Source organism: Melozone crissalis, unplaced genomic scaffold (genome assembly GCF_028551555.1).
Source record: "Melozone crissalis strain CALT ecotype California unplaced genomic scaffold, PUWL_Pcris_2 ptg000002l_1, whole genome shotgun sequence".
Taxonomy (NCBI): domain Eukaryota; kingdom Metazoa; phylum Chordata; class Aves; order Passeriformes; family Passerellidae; genus Melozone; species Melozone crissalis.
This window is the reverse complement of record NW_026535780.1, coordinates 25069044-25092679: the sequence shown is the minus strand read 5'-3', so window position 1 is coordinate 25092679 and position 23636 is coordinate 25069044. Positions and strand designations below refer to the sequence as shown.

Genomic DNA, 23636 nt, shown 5'->3' with positions numbered 1-23636 from the left:
TCTGGATCAGAAACTGTTTGTGATAAGGCTTTCCTCTTTCAGCATCACTTCTCAACTAGGTATTTGCTTTAACCCTGATATTTTCCTTTACTTTCTCACTGTCTAAACACACCCCTAGAGCTCTGCAAGTGTAAATTACACAACCTATGGCCTTCTTACCAGCTTCCCCTAAAAAGTTTTCATCTATGTATTGGGTCTTTCAGAATTAAGTTATTTCAATCCAGATGTAATCACCTAGTTCTTTCACCCATTACTGCCTGATGGATAACCTTCAAAATAATGGTTAGCCACCAAAAAGTCTGAAATGTACTATCTATTTAAAATATTGTGAAGTCTTAGATATCCTGGTCTATTTTCTAATGAATGCTTAACTGATAATCATGAACATTTTGCTAATTTTATTCTCCCTGTGATCGTAATGCTCTTTCTCCTTCACAGCTGTTATTATCTGAAGTGTTTGCTATAGGACCAACTTTGGGCCTACTGAAATGAATGTATACATTCAATGAAATGAATGTATACTGAAATGAATGTATACATTGTTGAGAATTAGTACAATTTTAAGCACTCTTGACCTGTATTTAAAGCCTGGCTAACCAGCAGAATTGCTAATTATAGTTTTGAAATGTTTATTATTTTTGCTACTGGGTTACATGTAGCTACACTTACAAGTAATAAAAAAAAAGACAGTTTCAGTTAAAAACTACACAGAAATGGGGTTCCTGAAAGCCAGTGGCATTGTATACTCTTATGTTAGACTATGACTGGCTGCTCTGCTGAAATACCATCCTTCTATGTAGCTTGTTCTGAGTTGTTTCTTTGGCTGATACAGGAACTAAAATACAACAGTTTATGTAACTATTTGGATCATGGTTTTGCTTTCAAATTTGTAGATGAAAGTGCATCAATAGGTAATTTTTATAATCTTAATTTTTTTAATGAAAACGGTGAAAAGGAGACCAAACATTTGCAAGTGAATGATACTAATTGTGCATTAGTTCAGATTTTAATATAATATAAGTTGACATTATTGACTAATATTTCTATACTGAATTAGTGGAGCAAATTGCTGTTCTCTTAAATGAATCATCTTGTTTTTCATATAAGAACACTGAACACATGAAGAATCATACCAGAGGTATTAGGAAGGAGATTGCACTGAATTTGACATAGGAGATACTGTGAAGGAAGTATGTCTTCCTTGGCACCAGTAAAGAGAACAGCCTTCCTGGTTTCAGAGCCTCACATTTTAAGTTTTAGCTCACTGGGAAGTCTTAGACCCAGTCGCACCAGTGACCTGTCAGCAGGGACTCCCTGGAAGTGGAGGCATCCTTTGTGCTCATTGTCTCTTTGAATACTTTGCTTCCACTGAAGAGAAGGCTATGTTACCTTGTTCCTAAGAGCTTTTTCACAGTTTGTTAACTCTAAATCAACTTTGAAAAACAAAATTTTTAAAAATTAAAGAAATTACAGCCAAACTTCTCCAATTATCTGGAATTTTATTCCATCCATATACATGCATAGTAACAACATTTGTTGAGAAATTATTTCTATCAGAAGTAGAACATTATCTTTGTGATCACCAGTTGCAGTATTGCTACTCTTATATTTAAATATATCTTATATATGAATTAGATTCATAATTGCAGCATTGAGTTTAGGGTTTTGTTTTAGACTGTGCCTTTCAAAAGATAAAACTGATTGATATGACCTCATTTCTTACAATACTGCTTCCAGTAATTTTGTTCATTCTTTATAAAGTATTGCATTTAACAGCAAAGGTTTAAAAATTGAGACAGAGATGCATCAGCGAAAGAAAATACAAGTACTATACAAGAAAGAAAATGCCATCTTCATTTAACGTACGTTTCAGATTAAGAAAGTGGACAGAAACATACTGCTACATACAAATGCAAAGCCTAATGACTAAGGTACTGTATGTGCTAAAATATAAAGTGCAAACTGAGCCCAATTGTTCAAAAAAATTGAAATTTTAAGGCGAACTTTACAGCATAGTTGAAACTTCTTTGCAAGTTATATTTTAGCATATACATATATCTGCAACAGCATATAAGAAAAAAAATCAGGATACACAAGTGCTTTTGAAGCTATTTCTAAAATGCTTTTCTGTATTGTTTGCGACTATTTTCTTTAAAATCTACTATACAGTGCAAACCATATGTGCTACACAATAACTATACAATAACATTACAAATGACTTTAATATAAAGTTTTTAAATAAAAAATAACATAACTACAGCTATGAATACTGCTGGTAAAATAAATTAATATTTTTGAAAATGGCACCAATAATACACTTTACTAATGGACTGTAATGAAATTACACCTTTAAGTCTTCAACTCAGCAATAGTGAAATCTCCTGATTGTCCAGATGTAATTCAAACAGCTTTCTTTAAACTGCATGGAACAATATGCTAAACACATGTACCAAAGGTGACCGATTGTTTCATTTGACATGTTCTGCTGCATGTGAAGAGCAATAAAACTTCTTGTGAGTTATAAAGTTTGAGAGATTGTTGAACTGGATGTCACACAGTCGGCAATACTTTCCACTGGTTGGAGCCTGGGTAGAGCCATTCACACCTTTAGCTATACTAGACAACTGTTCCTCTGCTGTAGGAATTGCTGGAGAGACGTTTTCATTTGTAGCTAAGGGATTCTCAGAGATCCAGGAAGGAGACTTGTGCCCATCTTCATGGGGAGGATTCTGGGAAATGTTCTCTTGCTGTGGGTTAGCAGCAGGCCTTTCCTCCTGTTTTAGTCCCCCATTAACTATTACCATGCCTCGGTTTTTCGGCAGTAGTGGAAGAGATTCTTTCTTCGGCACAGCACATCCATTTGAAGGCGCCTGGCCTTTAGGAGATTCACTTTCTGTATTTGTGCTTTGATCTAAATCAGTATTATGAATGACGAGAGAACCAGAAATGTAATCGCTTGGCTTTATTCCATAATATGGAGAAAGCTGATCTGCTCCTTTAGCTTTCTTTATTGCTCCAGGATAAAGGCATTGTGGAAGAAACAAATGTTTGTTTTCTTCTTTTGTAGCAATAAGCTGGGCTGCTTCACTAAAGACTTTCAGTCCTTGAAGTGTTGCTAAGTGTGTGGAAAATAAGTTTCCATTAGGAGAGGACTGTTTTGAGTTTCCATTTTTTTCACATTTGATTATGCTTCTCTCATAACTGACATCTGGGCTGTTTCTTTCACTTTCTGGGTTTTGAAACACCTTACTGTCGAGTTGTCCCAGGTCACCCCGCTGATGAGCAGTGACAGGACAAAAATTCTGCTTGTGAGCCAGGTAGTTCTCCACCTTGTTAAAACTGATCTTGCATACGGTGCACTCATGGTAGTCCAGCAGCCTTTTGGGAGAAGTGGACGTCCTCTCTGACGGGGGTAAGCATTTTTTACTGAGATCTATTGGCACATCCATCTCCAGGCAAGACACGGTGGAGTGGGCAGTATCACACTTTGAAACTGGAACACACTTGTTAATAGACAGTGATGTTTCCAGATGCTTCGAGACTATTCCTGGAAAGATATCACATCGTGGGTGGTAACATTCCCCAAGACCCTCTGTTGGCTCTTGAGTAGATGTACATGGATTGCCAAGATTAGCAACTTCTAGAAATCGCTGTTGAACTAGTGGTGGCCTCTGCTCTTGCTCTGGTAAGCACATCTCGTACATCTTCCTTCGCTTCCGAGTACGCATTGTTCTCTGCATGGCAGGCACTTTGTTGGAAGCCGACCTCTTCAGCGGGGGATCGTGGCGAGTGGCACAGTAATACTGCTTGTGGACCATGTAGGTCTCATGTCTGCTGAAAGTAATATTGCAAGCTTCACACGTGGTCTTGTTAGGGTCACTCTCCCCTTCTACTAAGGGAGCATTGGGATTCTTCACATCAGAAGGTTTTCCATTGATCTTCTCATCACCATTGCTTGCAGTTGGCAACTTCTTAGGCTGTGCAGTAAAGTCTTTTTCATGACTTTTATTGTTTGGCCCAATCAAATCTAAAACATTGGAAGAGTTTAAGCAAGATGTCTGGAGAAGTTGATTTTCTGGATCAGATGTGTGAGGAGCTGGATTCAGGATGCTTATAGAGCTTTGACCATTACTGGGACTTACAGCTTCAGGCATTTTTTCTGGAACACTGGAAAAATCTGGTGACTTTGCCATCTGCTGCCATCGGCTGCTGCAGTAATGCTTTTTGTGTACCAAATAGTTGTCCAAATTATTAAATGTTATGTTGCATTCAAAACATGTAGCCCCTTTAGGCATCAAAGGACTGTAAATTACAGGGGGATAATTGCTACTTCCATGCCTCAGCCTCCGATGGACCAGTTCCGACATTTTGGCTAATATCTCTGAAGCCTGAGGAACCACAGTGATGTCTTGGGGAAAAGCAAACTGGGAAAGAAAAGGTCCCATTGGGAAAGAAGGACCAATATTAGGCTGAACTGGAGATGAAGCAAGTCTTGGACTGGATGGTTCAGATTTTATTTTGGTATATGAAAAACTCTGCTTATTCGCGGCAGGCTGGGTTTCTGGCCTCTGGTTTGGAAGGAAAAGTGGAGCCTTTTTTTCACATTTATCAAGCTCTGTATCAGAACTTGCATCTTTAGTCTGCATGGTCTTTTGGCTCTGGGGAACATCATTTCTGCTCAACAGGTCCGTTGCTGGCTGTAAACCTTCTTCATTTCCACTTGGAGAGTGTTCAATGTCACTTTCTCTCTGAATTTTGTTGCCAGAGACATGTAACTCTTGGTGCTGCAGTAGCTCCCTCTGAGTTTGGAAGCCAAAATGGCAGTGATTGCATCTAAAGGCAGCTTGAGTAAGATGCGAGAACAGGTGCTGATGAAAGTTAATCACTGAATCTGCAGTGTAAGTACATACTGTGCATTTCAGACTAGCACCGGGTGGGAGAAATTCTTCCATTTTCACTCCTACAGAAAAGACAAGCAAAATACAAAATAAAGTGACCATTTTGCCCCTCATGAAGAATACTGGGAAATCAGCTGCACAGAAGGTACAAATGCAGTGAGAATGACTAATTTTCTTCTTATGAGATAGTATTAGTCACCCTGAAAATACTTGAATTGGTTTTTCCTCGAACTGCTAGGTTATTCCCAGACTTTTACTCTGCTTTGGAGAGCCCTAGTATTTGCATACATTCATCAGAGCTGCAGGGAGAGAAAGAACAAGGGAAAGGATAAAAATATACTAGACTTATTTTAAATGAAGTGTCTCAGAAATTACAGTTTCAACTAAAGGGAAACATTATGTTCCCCACACACAGTCGCTGGAAATTCTGAATGCACAGAAAGCACACCAAGGTCAAGAGGTTCAAGGTTATGATGTAGCTTGAGGTACAGCCCTCAGTGCGCCTGAAAGCCACAGGCAAAGCAGAAGTAGCATTTTGGGTATTACTGATGCTCAGCTCTTTGCTTGCATGGGTTGGCTGTAGTGTGGGAAGAGGTTACGGATCTACCCTCACCAGAAAGGAGTGATGACTGTGTTCCTTGTGAAGGGAGGAGGAGCAGTAAGACATGGCTTCACCGACATTTTATCTTTCACATATAATGGCCATTGGCAACTACTGCTATAATATAACACCTTTTCCTCATGAAATCACTACCACTTTATCAAGAACAGTACATTCAAAGACGTCTTACAATCACCGATTAAACTAAAAACTCCATGTTTCATGGCATTTTGAAATTGAAAATGTTTTAAAAAGAGATAAGACCAGATTTCTCTGCTGCAACAATACAGATTCTAGTTACATTTTAGACAATAGAAACTGAAAAAAATATTGATAGGGATGATATTCAGAATTTAAAATGAGTATTTGTTCTGCCTACACATAGGCACGTATACCACACCTCAGTCAGGTGTAGTAGGTGTGTAGTAGTTGGACAATGCAAAACTGTAAGAATATTGTATCTCACTCTGTGGATAGTCACATTGTTGTACCTGGAGGTCCTCGCTTCTTCCCTAGCATCAGTGACCCCCCAAGTTGTGAGTGGCATCTTAAATTTGACCTGCTCTTGGCCTCAGAGGCCAGAAGGGAATCAAGGAGATACACAGCACTTTAGTCAGCACTTTGTTTCCCATCAGACACTCCTTCCCCAGGAGAAGCTTGAGCTCCTCCACTGACATGAGATGGTGCTTCATATGCTTCCCCATCATGTGGTACAGTGACAGCAGTCTCTATGAGACTTTGCATTTCAGTCAGGGTTCTGCATTCCTGTGGTGTGGGTCTGCTAGAGCCTCCAGTGGGAACAGCAGTAGCAGTTGAAGCAAACACAGTACTTCCAAAGATTACAAGACATTTGGAAAAGGAATGTTTCATCCCTACTGCAGAAGGTGCTGTAACTTGTGATAATCTCTATGGAAAAATAAAGACTGACAGTAAAGGAAAGAGTGCAAAGAATTATTGAATAGACTGGTTTATGACTAAAAGGAAAGGGAAAGGTCTGAGGTTTAGCCTCTCTTCTAGGAAATAACTAAAGATTCTTACTGGAAATTCACCACAATCTCAGATCTATGTCTTTCAAGGAACATAGATCTCTAGATTTCATGCAGACATGGTCACTTACAGCTCGTGGCTCAAAATCCTCAATATCTAAGCCAGTTGCCATGTCAATAAATGCAAATAGTTGAAGCAAATATTTTGCACAATGGCTAATATTTCAGTTTTCCTCTGCATGGGGAGAAATTCATCTGTTATCCTCCCAGAGTATCTGGTTATAATTACCAGCCTGTAAGACACACTGGGCTGCATGCACCTGATCTTATTGAAGCTGTTGTAACCTATGGTTCTGTTGGCTTACTGCACACTGAAATATTTGCTAGGCAACAAAAAGAAAACTGCAATAGCCTGATAGTATCCTGAAGCACAGAAAGATCTGAGCTTTAAATTACACAGAATGACTAGGTTGGAAGAGACCTTCAAGATCATTGAGTCCAACCCAAGCCCCAACACCTCAACTAAACCATGGCACTGAGTGCCATACCCAGTCTTTTTTTAAACACATCCAGGGATGGTGACTCCACCACCTCCCCAGGCAGAAAATTCCAGTACTTTATCACTCTTTCCATAACAAACTTTTTCCTAATATCCAACCTATATTTACCTTGGCACAGCTTAAGACCCTGTCCTCTTGTTCTGTCAGTTTCTGCCTGGAGAAAGTGACCAACCCCCACCTGACCACAGCCACCTTTCAGGGAGTTGTAGAGAGTGATAAGGTCACCTCTGATCTCCTTTTCTCCAGAATAAACACCCCCAGCTCCCTCAGTTGTTCCTCACAGGGTTTGTGTTCCAAGCCCCTCACCAGCCTCATTGCCTCCCCTGGATGCACTCAAGCCTCTCAAGGTCCTTCCCAAACTGAGGGCCCAGAATTGGACACAGCACTCAAGGTGTGGCCTCATCAGTGCTGGGTACAAAGGAAGAATGACCTCCCTGCTCCTGCTGGTCACACTGTTCCTGATGCAGGCCAGGATGCCATTGGCCTTCTTGGCCACCAGGGCTCACTGCTGCTCATGTTCAGTCTGGTGTCAACCAGCACCCCCAGGTCCCTTTCTGCCTGTCCAGCTACACCATCCCCAGCCTATAAAGCTGCTGGGGATTATTGTGGCCAAAATGTAGGACTTGGCACTTGGACTTATAAAACTTCATCCCATTAGATTCTGCCCATCCATCCACCCAATCCAGGTCTCTCTGCAGAGCCCTTCTACCTTCCAACAGATAGACACACGCTTCCGGTTTAGTGTCATCTGTAAATTTACTAATGAAGGACTCGATGCCCTCATCCATGTCATCAATAAAAATATTGAACACAACTGGCCCCAGCACAGACCCCTGAGGGACACCACTGGTGGCTGGCCCCAGCTGGTGCAGCACCATTCACCATCACTCTCTGGGCCCGGCCATGCAGCCAGTTCTGAACCCAGCAAAGAGTGCTCCTGTCCAAACCCTGGGCTGCCAGCTTTCCCAGGAGTGTGCTGTGGGAGACAGCATCAAAGGCCTTGCTGAAGTCCAGGTAGACAACAACCATGGCCTTTCCTACATCCACCAGGAGGGTCACCTGGTCATAGAAGGAGACCAGGTTAGTCAAACATGACTGACCCCTCCTAAACCCCTGCTGGCTGGGTCTGATCCCCTGGCCATCCTGTAAGTGCTGCATGATGACACTCAATATGAACTCTTCCATTGCCTGACCAGGTACTGAGGTCAGGCTAACTGGCCTATAATTACCAGGATCCTCCTTCCCACCCTTTTTGTGAATGGGTGTCACATTGGCCAGCTTCCAGTCGTCCAGAACCTCACCGGTGAGCCAGGACTGTTGGTAAATGATGGAGAGTGGCTTCACAAGCTCATCTGCCGGCTCCCTCATCACCCTGGGATGGATCCCATCTGGGCGCATAGATTTATAAACATTTAAGCAGCTCAGCAGCTCTCTGAATGCCTCCTCTTGGATAACAGGGGGCCATTGATGATGAATGACTAAGGGTTTTCTGCATTGTCTACATAAAGAAGTTTTCACTCAGCACTGTTCACTGTTCTAGTCCTTGGAGCTACCAAACTCCTCCAAGACAGTATGTTGCCTTTTAGAATTGCAATTGCTACCCAAGTATCAGAGGGACATTTTTTCTTCACCAAATCCACAGAGTAGACTATGCATGCCCCAGGAGTTTTTACACTGCAGCCAAAGAAGGCTTTCTTCTGTGATTAAACCACCCATTAATGTCCTTTAACAGGAAGATCAGGAACGCACGTAGAGCCCTTGCTTCTATCCAGAAGCAGCTCTGTACACCAGACATCAAACACACAACACACTGACCCTGCAAGCTTTCTAATTTGTGGGTGTTCTCTGCCACTGAAAACTCCAATGCAAAATGTCCTGCAAACTCTTGTGTTTCCAGCCCTAATTCAAATCAAAATTGGTCATCTACACCATGTGATGTGGGACATGGTTTGGTGGTGGACTTGATGATCTCAAATATCTTTTCCAACGTAGACAAACCTATGATTCTCTGTTTTTGTGATTCTAAAACACTATCCCCATTTTATACTTATAAGAAGGGAAAAGAATATTTCTATCAAACAGTAAGTTTTTTTATGCAACAATTGTCCTGGTAAAAGCAGAGAGTTGTGGACCATGATCCTTAGAGCCTTCTGCCCATGAAGCCTCCTCTGGGGCCAAGAAGGAAGATATTACTTCAGAAGGACATGTTCTCTGGTTGTGTGTATGTTTGGTAGCTGTAATCCTGCAGTAATTGATTGTGTCCGAATTCCTGATCATACCTTCACCAGAAAGGTAAAGAAATGCTGCCTGTATGTGTGTATGCACACATTAAGAGAGAGACAACAACAAATGAGGATGAGTAGATGAGATAAATGACACTGGTTACTTGGGAGAGGTACTTGGTGTAGAACACTGGTCAGAAACTGTTGGCATTTTGGTATTATCTACGTGCAATGCTTGCATATATTTGGAGAGACTTTGACCTACTGAATATTATAGTGAATAATTCTTCAAAAAGCTAAATCTAGAAGATGATATACAAAAATACATGATACTTACCACTGTGAGAATTTAGGTGCATTTCCAGAGCTCTTGCGTTTGAAAAGCTTTTGGTGCACTGTGGAAAGGGGCAGACACTGGATATCTGATGAGCACTGTCCTCACTCTCCTCTGACAGCTGTGGCCCCTCTCTCTGCCTCCCACTGCAGTAATACATGAGATGGGCCTGCAGGTTCCGCTCACTTCGGTACCAAATGCCACAGGATTTGCAAGGGAATATGTCCTCTACAAGCAAGTACAAGCAGATGCAGGTTAGTCACAGTTCATTTGGTCCCAACCAATTAACACAGCTAGATTAATTCCCCTCCCTTCCCCATTAAAAAAATACTTATTTAACAAAACATTGAAAGCAGAGAAATGGGTTTATTAAAATGTCACTTGCAGATGAGAAACTAACATGGGAGACAGTTGTTTCTTTCAAAAGGATATTTTTTTAAAAGTTGCATAAAGAAAACTGCTAGAAGCTTTTGGCACATAATTACTTTTAAAAATTAATTAAATTAAATGTTTGTTAGGAACATGCAATACTAATAAAGGAACTATGCTGTATTTCCAATACATCACTACTCATTAGGTGACATCTTTCAATTTTGTTTCTGTGTGCACAAGACTTCCAGCTCTGGGCCTTGGAATTTTTGAGTACTAACAACAGATCATTCTGAAGAATGTGGATTTTCAGTATGCTTATCCATTTATTACTGTAAAATCCTTTTGTTCTGATATCCAGGAGGCAAGACTAGACTACTTTTCCTTAAGATTCTATCATACTGAATGTGATATTATTCTAACCAGCATGTCTATTTCCTTGGTTCCTATTTTTATTAATTATAGAAATTGAAATTTCTTATGTATTTTTTGTCCTCTTATTTTCAGTAAATTGTTGGTTTTCCCCTTTTCATTATACATAGAGGACATTTACTAAAAATAAGGCAATTTTTCATTGTCTCCTATCCCAAAGTGTCAGCCCCTCTCTGAGGAGAGACCATGCAGAGGTTGCACAGAGTGTTTTCAACAGCAGAAGCTGGGATTTTGATCATGCATTAGAGGCTACATACTTCACTAATGTGAAGAGTAATAATGGATATGGTATTTTTACACAAAGTGGACAGATATTTGTGTGTTAATACCCTGTCAAAGGACACAGAACCTGTTGTGTATACATCTCAGAAAGACAAAAGATCTGTTTAATCTTTCTAAAGGTGAACCTTCCATCCTATCAGTAAGAATAGGAGAAATCCCTGCTCTTTTGGGGCGCATCTACACTAGTAAATTAAACTGTGACAGGATCTACACTTCAACACTGAAACTCGTCTATATTGCTAAATCCTTACAACAGTCCCTTCTATACCTTTGGCTTAAGTCAATGAACACTATTCCCATTCATGCACAAATTTCAGGAATTATCATAGGCATTGAACCATTCTCTGCATGTGGTGTGGACACCTCTCAACTGTTCTTGAGACTGAGAGGATAAAATTGTGAGTAACTCCAGACTGAGACAGCTGACCTCAGGATCAAGCAGTTGCAGTCAACATCAAAACACATCTTGATCAATATGAAAACTCCCCTGATGCAGAATGCAAAGAGCTGCTAGAGACTGTAATTAACTTAGTTTTGAAGAATGGCTGGCTGCTCTGAAAACATGGCATGTGTAGCTGATGATGTCATTCATTACCATTCATGACAATTTATGTTTAATTTCAAATATTGATGTCTGTAGGACAACCACTCTGTTTCAATTCCTTTGGGTGAACAAAGTTGAAGACTCCTACCCATTGACATGGATGAGTCTTTTATTTGCTAAATATTTACAAATGCAGCCAAAATTCACATTGCTTAGTTTGCTTCTCTGATTGCAATGCTAATGCTTGTCTATTTTTCTGCTCATGAATTTGCAAAAAATATTTATACCACTACCAATTTCTATTTTTCCCTTTGCCACTGAATAATTGTGCATGGATTTCAGACACAAATACTTAATGGAGCAGTTAGTATTCCAAAATACACTACTATTAAAACATTAGTGATACAGCTTGCATCATTTCAAATGTCCACCTCACTTTAAAGGTGGCATTTCAACATTTAGTTTTGGCCTCAAATGGTTTAAAAAAGTTGAACTGTTGATGCTTCCACAGAAAAGAAAGTCCAAAAGTACTAATAGGAAATTCTGATATGGGCAACTTGTCCTATTTGAATTCATTTGACTGCATTCCATCACAGAATTGAACTTTCTGATTATCTTAATGAATTTGACTTCCAGCCATCTTTATTTCCTATGGGTTAGATGGCCTGGACAGTCTGTAGCTGCAGTTATGCACAGTGAATATGTGACTCCCATTACATACCAAGCAGAGGAAATGCATGAGGAGTTTTGCATGGTGAGAGGATGGAATTTCAGGGAGAGCAATATACAGGTATGGGATCTGAACTACTTATTACTACTCTAAAGCAATGCGAAACAGATAAAGGCTACTTGAAACTAATGTTTTAATTACTTAAAAGCAAAATATTGGAATTTATTTCAATGAATACTTTCATATAATGAAACATTCAGCCTCAAGCTGAATGAATCATAGGTGATATTCTAATTTTGTTTTGAGCAAATATTAGGAAACATAAAAAATCCCCCAAACAAGCTACAAAACCAATTTTTTTTCAGAGATCCAGAAAAGGAATGTTTAAGAGATGGCTCACTACAAATTTAGAGATTCATTCAGCTTGTTGCTCAACTTCTAGTTCAATACTTTAATGAAGAAACTGAATTTTACCAACTCAACAATGAAACATTAAAATAGCTCCTTATGATCAGAGGCAGAGTTGGGACTGATGTGGAAAGTTATGAGCAGTAAGACTTGCTATTTTCACATTTTCCTTGAGTCAAGAACACAGAAGTTACTCTGAGTTGCTGCTAAACTTGTACAGCCAGAGCTGATGCACCATACACTTAAAGACTCCTCTCAGCAATGTTCAGTGTCCAGGGCTCTGCAAAAGTCAGTGCTGACAGAAAAGATGTTCTCGGAAGTGTGATGTTGTAGAAATCTGACTACTTTGCCAAAGCCCAGAGTTGGCCTTGTAGATTTACACAAGAATATAATCTCAGCTGAAACAATCTGTGCCCTTCAGGTAAGGTAGCAGCTCCCTTTCTGCTTTTCAGCTTTCCTTCCTTTCCCTGTTGGCTATAAACAGGCCTCCCCTAACAGTGGTAACTTCGTTTAGTGGCATCTTAAGTGCTTCTGACCCCTTATTTTGGAAAGATCCTGTGCAATCCTAATTGCTGATTCTGTGAGCAGGTATGTCAGCTAACAGCTGCCCCACTGGTGGGGTAGAAGTGAATGTGCTTAGCTAAAGGGCATGAGGCTGCTCCAACTCACTCTTGGAAGGGAAGACTTGGATGATAACGGCATTTGAAGGTTTATCTTTAAAAATAGGCTAACATGAAATATGTAGCTATCAAAATTGTTTACCAGAAAATAAGCAATTAAAAAGGAAAAATAAACTGAAAGGAAAACATAGAATGAAAAGTGTTACCAGGGATATTTTAACCAGTTCTGTGTGAAGAGCCTGAAGATGTTGTGACTGTTCAACAGTGGCTGATCATTTGCTCACATGTGCATGTGCACCTGAAATACCATGTTCAGTGTTCATTATAACTAATTAGAATACTTAGAAACCATGGGAAGCATGAGGAAGTGCTCCAGCATGGGGTCTAAATGGACAGACTTGCAAAGTGCTGAGAGCTAAGAATGTGCAATCTAAATCTAAGTGATGGCTGGTGAGGATCATGGTAATGGCCAATATATTTGAAAAGTATTTAGAAAGGAGGATGAGGAACTAGGGCTGCATAAAGGTAAACAGCAGGTAAACTTTTGCATAAGCAAGAGTTAAAAATGTAAACTTTGTCCCAGTACAGGAATGTTCATGTCCCTCCTCTCTAAGGACAGCACTTGAACTCATGCTGCATTTTATCCTTGACAGAGCCCATTGATGACCAGAAGATCTAAAAAACATTCTTGGTTAATCACATTCAGTGGAGATGCTACAATAAATTAGGGCTGCTCCATGGCATGATTTCTGCTGCATTTTGAAACAATCACTGAAAGGATGTGTTTCTTTTCTTTTGCTGAGTATCACGAATTATTACCAGAAACTGCAGTAGTAAGCAACAAGCTTACTTGAGCAGCAGAGGCTGGACTTTGAGAGCTAGCCGACTTTTCTCATCTACTTTTTTAACAGTTTCTAATCCTATTGCCTCTGGGAACAGATCACAGAACCTCCACAGGAGGGCAGGTACTCTGAGTGAGGCTCTTGCCAGACTGCTCTTCCTGCTCTTTTTATCTGAGATGCCGGGGGAACAAAAGCAGGCTTTGAGCTGTGGTGTGGTTTCTGCGGTCATGAATTCACCATCGCTGCATTAGCTTTTCACGTGTGCCTTAGAGTGCTGTTGTTTCAAAAATCCGCCAGGGAATAGAGTTCCTCACTTACTGTTCACAATAGCTGTAGGCAAAATAGATGCCATGGCAGCCTGCTGCGGGAGCAGCTGTATGGAGTCCAGCAGGCGGGCGGGGTACATGCCTTCTGCCAGAGTCATCTGACTGGCAGCCTGCAGCCTAGAGTCAAAATCCACAACAAAGGCAACCAGCTCCTCACCCTCCGAGATGGCCTTGGTCGTGGTACACCAAAGCTGCCCTCCTGCAGGAAACAAAAAGCAGAAAGATTTAATTGACAATATCAAATTCCAGAACTTACAACATGAGTGCTATCTTTGCAGTTCTCATTTTTTAAAAATTTTGATGGTTTATTTAAGGTAAAGAGGCATACAGTTTTTACTTTTCCTGTTTTCCTTCTACCAACATAGGAATTTTCATGTATAAGAAAAACAAATTTGGGATAGTTTTCCTAACTATTTGCAGCATGAAAAATTATTTTAATTTTTCATTTTGTCTCCTAAAAAGACAGCATTATGAAAATCAAGATATAGGTGAAAATAACTTACACAGCACTTCTCTCATTACAATTTTCACCAAAGTTCCTGTAAATTTTTTCTCAACTCCAAGCTTGTTTTATTTTGAATAGCAAATCACAGCTCAGTAAAACCAAACAGCTGCAAGAAAGAAATCAGATTTCCTCTTAAGGGCGTTCTTCCCCTCCCTTATGTTTGTCACCCTCTTTCTCTAAAAAATCTTCCCTTATGTAATATTCTTCGTAACATGACTGCTTTATCTCTGCTTACACTGACTGAACTTCCTGAAAAGAAGATATGCCAAAGATCTGTTTCATAAAGGCTTATTCAAATAAAGGTTTGTTTAAAAGGGGGGGAGAAGGAGGGGAAGTGGAAGAACTTTCATCAAACAGTAAGATACACTATAGCTCTGTGCTGCAAATGTCACGTGTAGTGCATTAAAAAGAAAATTAACTATGCGAGTACATCTACTAATGTATTTGAATGAGATAGTGAATGCTCATTTATTTAACATGTTTAGACAGGCAAAGCACTTATATTGTGTTATCTACACTCTCAGGCCTAGATACATATCCAATACAGTTATGCCTGAAATAATGTTGCATACTTTATATGTTATAAAGCTTTTTTTTTCCTCAGGTTTTGTATATATAGAGAAAGCTATATGTTGCATTCATTAGGCAAGCAAAAACTGTACTCGTTTTGATAAGTAATATTGCTGTGTTTATCTTTTGGCATAACTGCCTTTTCAACTGCACTTCATTTTTTCCCTTCAACGAGATTATAGTTTTAAAACAACTTGTTGCAAAAATCTGGTAGAGGAGATAACAACAGTGTATGATATGCCACAGCTAAATGGAAGAATTAGGACATTGTTTTAGAGAAATCTTGGACAATTAATTAAACCAGTCTATTAGCTTTCAAAGATGAGCAAACAAAAAAGCATCAGTGACAGTGTATTTCAGTGGCAAAATACACTAAGCTTCCAGACCTCAAAGTGGTGTAGAAGTTTCAAAGCAGAAAAGTGTCTTTGTATTCACCCTTGGGTAATACAGCAGTTGAAGGTGCTACAAAGTTTAGAAACAATTTACTGTGAGGGGACCAAAGCACACCAAGATTTACTGGTCTCCAAGATGACAACATTAAATGGTGCAAATCGGAGTAATTTCTTCTAGAGAATAAGAAGATTAAAAATAAAGATAGCACCAAAAATTTCTACAAATGGAGAATCCCAATGCCTGAGTAGGAATTCAAAAAAATTTGAAGAGCACAATCTGATATATTGCCTGATATAACAAATAAATATACAGAAGCCTTCAGAGCTAAACTGGGAGAAAACCTCTTCCAGAGAGAAAGAGGTTAAATTCCTAAAGTGCACTTAACTAGTCTTGTAGATGAAAATACATGGAACACACACTGCAATTTGAGAACCTGAAATTGGGTACTTTTGCAGCAAACATCATACACTTAATATCCATTATTAACATGCACGTCTATCTTATTTATATACAGAAGGTGTAACAATCAACCAACATATTTTAGTATATTTTAATACAGAATAAGAGCTCTTTCTAGACTTTACAGAGCTCTTTCTAGACTATATTATTCACTGGATCTCTTAATAAAAATGAGTCACTGCAGAATAAACAACTGAGACTTCCTCTATCCCAGCAAACATCTTGACATGCTGTGTGTACCCTTGGGGGGGAAAACAAGTGATTACTGGGTCTCCAGCTGCACTCAGTCTGGATCAGCTAAAAGGCTGAGTCAGGCTCCTGGTGTTGGAGCTCCTCAGGGCGTTGACTCATGTCCAGCAGCAGATTAAACTCGGGCAGCTGAAGGGAGCAGTGACCCGGGCTGCCTGCTCCACCCAGCTCCTGCAAACTGTCACACCTACGGCAGGCACAGCCTGGTGGGATGTGCGACAGCTTTGGAAGCACAACCGCTTCTAGTTTGGCTTAATAAAGAACATAAGAATTAGGGAAGTTAAATCCATTTCTGCTTATTAATACAAACCTTCAGCTCAGTAGGATTCAGATCCAAAAAGGGTATTGCTATTTTGTTTTCACTCACCTCCGTCAATAGAAAATGAGGCGTTTAAGTAATCATGACATACACATCCACATTTTCATCAGAATATGAAATTGTGTAAAGATAAATCCACAGATGAACTCCCAAAAGATGCCTTCCAGCTACTGGAAATGCAGCTCAGCACCTTTGCAGCAACAGTCACTCATTGGGACAGGACACAGTGTAGTCCTCACTTGTCCCCTTCTATGCTTGCCTGCACAGAGTAAGGCAAGAGCTGCTGTTTTGAAAGATGCAAACGATTTTATTCCCCTTAATGCAGTGAATGCAAACATGCTGACCTTCATGCACAGCAGGAAGATTGTGGAAGAGAAGTCTTCTTGAGCCTTCTACTGCACAGTCAAGCAAAGAGCAGTAGTCAGTCAAGAGTGACAGAAAAAGTCCTGTCAAGTGCAGAGAACCCGACAGAGGCTTCCAAATTTAATAGGAAGTTCCAGCCATGACTACCATACGAATTGCTATGCTGTCTAGACACCTCTGGCAGGGATAAGGGCTTCCTTACAGGTGGCAGCTAAAAATCAGGAGAATTTTTTTTTCCCACAAACATTTCTGCAGGCTAAGACACAACTGACATATAGACAGCAGTCTCTCAGGAGCACCACAGCTTTCATTAAGCACAGAGCAGAGTTCACAACAGGCTTTCAAAGGGACAGTAGAGAAGCCATAGCCAAGTACCAGTGGCGATTAGAAGGAGATAGGAAGATGTTTGCATGAAATAAATGCAAAGGCATGAAGATTTCATAAAGAAATGTGAAGGACTATTATTTATATGAGATGAAGTTCTGATTAAGCTGGCTAGATTTTTTTTAACCAACTGTTCCTCTTCTCAGAAATAACTTACAGGAGTGAAATTGTTCTACAAAGCTTTACCAGGCAAAGTTTCTCAGTCCTAAGATAACACAGGCATCCGAGGAAGAGAAAGGATGAACAGATGTTTTAACAGGGATGAGTGACTGACAGTGCCTCTGAAATTGTCATGGTTATATAATTTGGTCTGAAATCAATGGTAGATTTGGGCCTCTTCTTGTCCATAGTGAATACATTGGCCACCCATTCTGCCATAGCAGAGAGAAGATTCTTAGTCAGGCACAAGAAGTATGACATTGATTATGAGGATGACAATGATTATATTTATTGCTCACACACCATCTAAATATTGTCAATGCAGTATATAATACAAGCAAGTCTAAAGGATTATAATATAAACAGGTTCAGCTAGAAACACACAGGCTTACAGTCTTTGGCATTACCAAACGCAAAGCAAAAAAAGCACCCTTTTACTACTACGGGATTTTATCTCTGTATGTGGCCGGCTTTTACTCACCCATTCTGGACGGAGTGCTCCCTATCTTCGGGCTGGACGTACCCGGCAGGAGTTCCTGCCAGGGGCGGGGGAAGGAGGCCAGGAACCCGCACGGAACTGCCTGCAGCCTCGGGAGAGCAGTTTGCCCAGGCGGCCCAGTCCCCAGCAGCACTTTATACCCTTCTCAGGCCGATGTGTACTAAAGTCAATCGCACCCATCACAGCTCCCGCATCTCTGGAACGCATTCATTATGCGAGCAGTCCAGACAGTTCCTCCTACAATTCCCACCCAGGTGCTCTTATCTCAGGGCAATTCCCACCTGGTGTTGTTATCTTTGGACAAATCATATCGCCCGTCAGAGACAATAGCAAGGAAAAGCGTGTGTGCCTCGTGCAGAGGATGCACGGGAAGTTTCGGGCATCCGCTGACTCTATTTCGTCACCATCACAACCACGAATACTGAAAGGGGTCTTACAGGTTTTACCTGGTAGAGTAGTAATAAAAGTCTTACTCTTGTGCCAGTGCAGAAAGGAAGGTTTTAGATCAGCAACAGGCTTTGTAACATTGTGAGGCTGTTTTCTTGAAAAGGGTAATTATGGTTCTATGAAATCGAAGATAAGTGTCTTGAGCTTGTAATGTATTGTTTAATATCGATGGTTAAATCAAACAAATGTATGTGATATATAACACACACATGTCAAGCAGAAGAAAAGAATAAAAATGTCGGTAAACACTGTGTATTTATTTTAACTCTTCTAGTTGTTCAGAATTCAAGGAATTAAAAGTGCTCACTTGTTTAATCATCAGAAGACAGGGAAGCAAAAGAATATCATATTGTGCAAACTAGAGCAAAAAAAATTACACTCCATTTGTATTGGCATGAGTTCTTTACCAAAAGACATCAGGCACTGAAGCAATTATCTGATACCTTCAGAACATCCACCAAATGGGAAGGTTATTTCAGGGTTCTCTTCTTTGTCTGCATCTTTCACTGCAAATATTTCTGCTGCTTTAAAAAAAAACCAACACCCTTAATTACAAACAAAAAAACCCAACCCAAACCAAAAACTTTCTATGAAAATGAAAGAGTAAGGTCCTGATGTCCCTGAAAAACTGTGGACCTACTGTTCTTTGTAATGTTTATGATCAAGATTCTTGTACAAACAGATCTGGTTCCTAACAGGAAGCTTATAAATCATACTCATAATTGCTGTCAAAACTGCAGTGGAGTGTACTGCAAGTTTCGATAATAAAGAATAGAGTCACAGTTCAAACTTGATTACATTTTGGAAATTCATGGTGCTCTTACAAGAATCAGTGGTCTTAAATATCTTCTTCTCCTGCCAAATTTTTCACTTGCACTTTTTATTATTTATGAAATCAGTGTCTGCACAATGTCATGCAGACCTCTGCTGATAAACTCTAATTAAGATTAAGACAAGCCTTTTGGAAAGGATCCCATCATTAGCAAACATGATAAACACAAAAATACTCCCTACTTGTCAACCAGGAGCAATTCAGTAACCTAACAGTATTATCTGTTGCTAGGCTACAGGGCTGACAAAGCTTCAATTATATTGTATGGCCATACCTATAGAAAACTGTATAGGAAAATGTATCTAATATAAAAGCATTTAACTTCATCCATGCTATCTGTAATTCACGGCTTCCCTCAATGGCAAAAAATCAGGTTAATAATTACATGGCATGCTGAAAAAATCTTAGCAATGTGTCATGTTTGCACAGTTTTTTCTAATTTATCTCTATGATTGATAGACATTTGCTTTGTAAAAATAATAAAATGCAAGCAATGGGATGCCGTAAACCAGAAACATAACTACATCTGGACTCATCAAGATATGGAATCACACATAGTATAAAAAATATATAGTAAATTGAACCAATTAAATCATACTTAGATGCAGCAATACACTATCTTCTTTATTCAGAATAAGGAGTAAAATGGTGATAGATACACATGTTAATTCAAACCTTTATTTTATGTAGGACAGACACCTAAAATAGAAAAAAAAATTTCAACAGCCCTTCCTTTTTTTCTTCTACATTTGAAATATTTTTTTAAACAAAGGGACCTCTACTATCCCATTTGAAACCAGGAATTTGCCCTGAAAATTTAGCTAAATGACCCTTCACTCATTTTGATCCTTAGAACTCTGGAACCCTTTACCACTTCCAGGGAAGAAACAGAATCCTGTACAGTGAGTGTTGTGATGGTGGGCTGCTGCTTTTTTTGATTTTTTCCCCCCACTTATATTTTGCAGGCCTTAAGGAATGATAATCTGTGGATCACAGTCTGATATATATATAAGGTCAGACTCACCTAACTCCACTGGGAAAAAGAGCTTCAAAACGGATGAAACCATTAAGCTCTTGATTCACATTGTTGCTTTCAGGAAAAGTACCTTAAGAGAGCAAGTAGCTAAAACCAGCATTTCCACTCAGTACAAGGAATTTCATGGATTGAGAATCATAAGTAAATATAAACATACATTCAAAAGCAAATTCCAGTTTCCCTGTCTTTAGTATTAGTTGATTTTCCTTGCTCAACTATCTGAGTCTTGTTTTTTTGACCCAGAAATGTCACACACCTTTCACAGAAGTTTAGGAAATCAATCGCAATTTCTATTAAAAGCAGCTTTCAGTGCCAGTTAATTCCAAAGTATTACTTTTGTGTAGTAAAATTTGAGCTTACTGGACTTGATTGCGTTGCTGCAACAACATAATAGCCCATTTCCTGTACACACATCTTTTTGCAAGAAGGGTCAAAGACTATCAGAATTTATTTAAACAACAGACTGTTGCTCTTAGCAACTTCCAGGCACCATCAGCTGAATTAAACCTTCCTCTCCCAATAAAACATTCCAACTTGCAAAAAATTGTGCTTTTTAGTAATGGTAATGCGGGTTGGAGTTAATTTATTTTCTTTCCTCCTTTGTTCCACAGGTAAAGCATTTATGGAAAATTTGCACATCACAATAGGATGGGATCTTCATATTTGGGTTCCTTCTGCTTCTCACCCATGGGGTTGTGACGACTCAGCTTATTGAATGCCATTTCAGTACAGCACAAGTTATTGGGAAGATCTCTAATTTTTGACACGAACAAAGTACATATATCTATATGTGGACACATTGTTTAATAAAAAAATTATAATTCATTCAAATCCAATACTGTTGAAATTTTTGACAGTGGAGTGGTACAAGGAACAGAACTTATAAATTATGTGTGTCCCTTCTTTGAAAAATGCTTTGGAGGTTTCTTTGTGCATTGGCAAATACAGTAGGAATATGAGTTATTGTGTGAATCCTCCTGCACAGCACCTGATAAAAGAATAAAGAGCTGTGACATATTCTTAAAACAATAGAGGAATTAAAGAGAAACAATGGGCCAGCTGCTTCATTAATACAATCAAAAGACAGCCCAGCACAGAGGAGTCCAGATAATTAAGCACTACTCTTTTAGACCTTTTTTCTATAATAAAATTGCTAAAAATTTATTAACTACTTCATAGTTGTTAGATAGATCTATGTACTTGTTTATTTGGGTTGATTAATGCCTTTTCAGTATTCTACAACATGCCAACTCATGGTTCATACAAGTTTTTGAATAAAATAATGTAGGAATATGTGATACGGATCTGTGGTATATGCAGCAATAAATCAAAGGCATTTTGTGAACAGTCTTTCCAGTTGCTAAATAATTCTTAGCGTTTTTCACATGCGTACACAAAATATGTACTCTGCACAGCATTTTTGCTATTAATGCACTTTAATGTTGGGGATCCAACTGTTTCTCTGTGAAGTGTCCTAAAAGTCACCCCTGCAAATTCAGACTACTCAAACTCTCACCAAAACCAGCTTTAGTGTTACATTATTGAGATGATTTCCTAGCTTCTTCTATAATTTTTCCTTGTTTACTGATCAAAGGAGACTGCCAAAAGATATTTGACCTTTAATTTTAACTACCCACTGCATATGATAAGCCTGCAATAAATGGAAAACCTATTTTCCTGTATAAAAATTAGACCAATATAGGGGACAAACCAGCTCTGTTGCCACTTTTACTATTACCTTTGTGTTCAGCTTAGAATATGGAGCCTTCTCAATTTTTAGCTCACTGAACAAAAGGCAAAGTGAAGAAACTGCAGTGATATTTTCCAGAAGGAATGCAATAGAAAAATACTCATCTTAATGGCTTTAGCCAAATTAAACCCCTGCATTTAGGGATATAAGCTCTCTGACCAGAAACAGGGAAGAAAATACTCCTTAGCAATATAGCTCTTGCTCCTTCATGTGAGTCAACCTGCCTGAGCTTCGGGTCTGACTTCAGCTTAGTCATATGCTGACAGCTGACAGTGTATTCATCTGAATAGATGATTTTATGGTTAAAACTGTCAGGCATTATATAGCTGATAAAGAGGAAAAGAAAAATGTGAAAGGAACTCGCCAGTCCTAGGGGAGAGAACTCCTAAACCTGGCGTCTCAGTGTGAGTGTCAGGAGTTGGTCTTTCCCTTGCTACAGTACAACTATTACTAACATCACCATCTTATGGCAGCAGCTCTCAAATTCACACTGCAAAACCCTTCCTCAGCTGAACCCCAAATAAAGCACAGTGTTTCTGAAGTGTAAGGAGTGCAAGGAACAGATTTTGACCTCTTGTTTTTAACAGCGTTGTATGCTTGCATTTTGCTGGTTTGAGGATATTTATGTGTTTCCTCCAATTAAATGTCTACACATAACACTCAACAGAGTTCTAATAGGTAAAGAGGCAAAATAGATTAGTGCCCCGAAAATATTCACAGGAAAATAATGTGGTAATTTTATTTGCCATTTCCCCCCCTGATAGAGCTGTCACAGCTTATTTACCACAGGGGGAGACAGTTAAACCCATATCCTTAGAAGTTCTATGCATTTAAGAGGCTTATATATCTCTTCTGGGACCCTCGTTCAAATCCTGGGCTAATCAGAATGAATACATATCTTTCTATTAGATGGCTCTAAAAAGTCTTAGGTGATATCAGCTCCTGGTGGACGACAGTCCACAGCGTAAAACTATTAAATGTTTGGCACAAATGGCAATACTTACGAAATGAAGCTGAAAACTGTAATATCCTCCCACATCACAAGAAGTTAAGTCTGCTGCTCAGAGGTTGAAATTAAAGCCTGCCACAAATGCTAAACCTGTTCCATTTCCTTAATTCAGCATAAACTCAAACAAGGAAGTCGAAGGAGTTCTTTCCCAAGTTTAGTGATTTCTTCCCTTTTTCCCCCTCCTCTTTTCTTTGTAAATTCTACTGTTTTGAATTGAGTGCTACACCTTTTTTACATTTGAATTAGGTCTCAGTGGAGTGTTATTTTAGAATTTAAGAAGCTTTCAGAGAGAATATGATAAACAGCTTGAAAAAACCAGATAAACCCTTGCCGACATTGCCCACGTTGCATTCCCACCACCACTGCAAAGGAGCTAAAACTTACTGTCAGAGCACACTCATCTCCCTTTTTACTTTTTACAGGACCACTGAATGGGCACTCTCCATAGAGCTTCCCAGGAGACGTTCCCAGGTGACGCCCACTGCTCTCCCCAGCTTTTGTGGATGCACCAGGTTTCACAGAAAGAGAAAATGCACCACTGAAACCAACTACTCTGAGGCAGGGCTTT

At 39.4% G+C, this 23636-nt stretch overlaps 1 protein-coding gene across 2 annotated transcripts in view; it reads right to left on the bottom strand.

Annotated features, from left to right (window-relative positions):
- Positions 1 to 1467: 1467 nt before the first annotated feature.
- ZFPM2 (zinc finger protein, FOG family member 2) overlaps positions 1468 to 23636 on the bottom strand; it is a 308818-nt gene continuing 286649 nt past the window's right edge. For both annotated transcript variants that reach the window (XM_054271098.1, XM_054271181.1), the window contains 3 exons: positions 14087 to 14293; positions 9605 to 9829; positions 1468 to 4960 (listed from right to left, as the gene is read on the bottom strand). In XM_054271098.1, coding sequence (XP_054127073.1) covers positions 2469 to 4960; positions 9605 to 9829; positions 14087 to 14293 — 2924 coding nt within the window. In that variant the 3' untranslated portion in view covers positions 1468 to 2468. The remainder of the gene's footprint in view (positions 4961 to 9604; positions 9830 to 14086; positions 14294 to 23636) is intronic.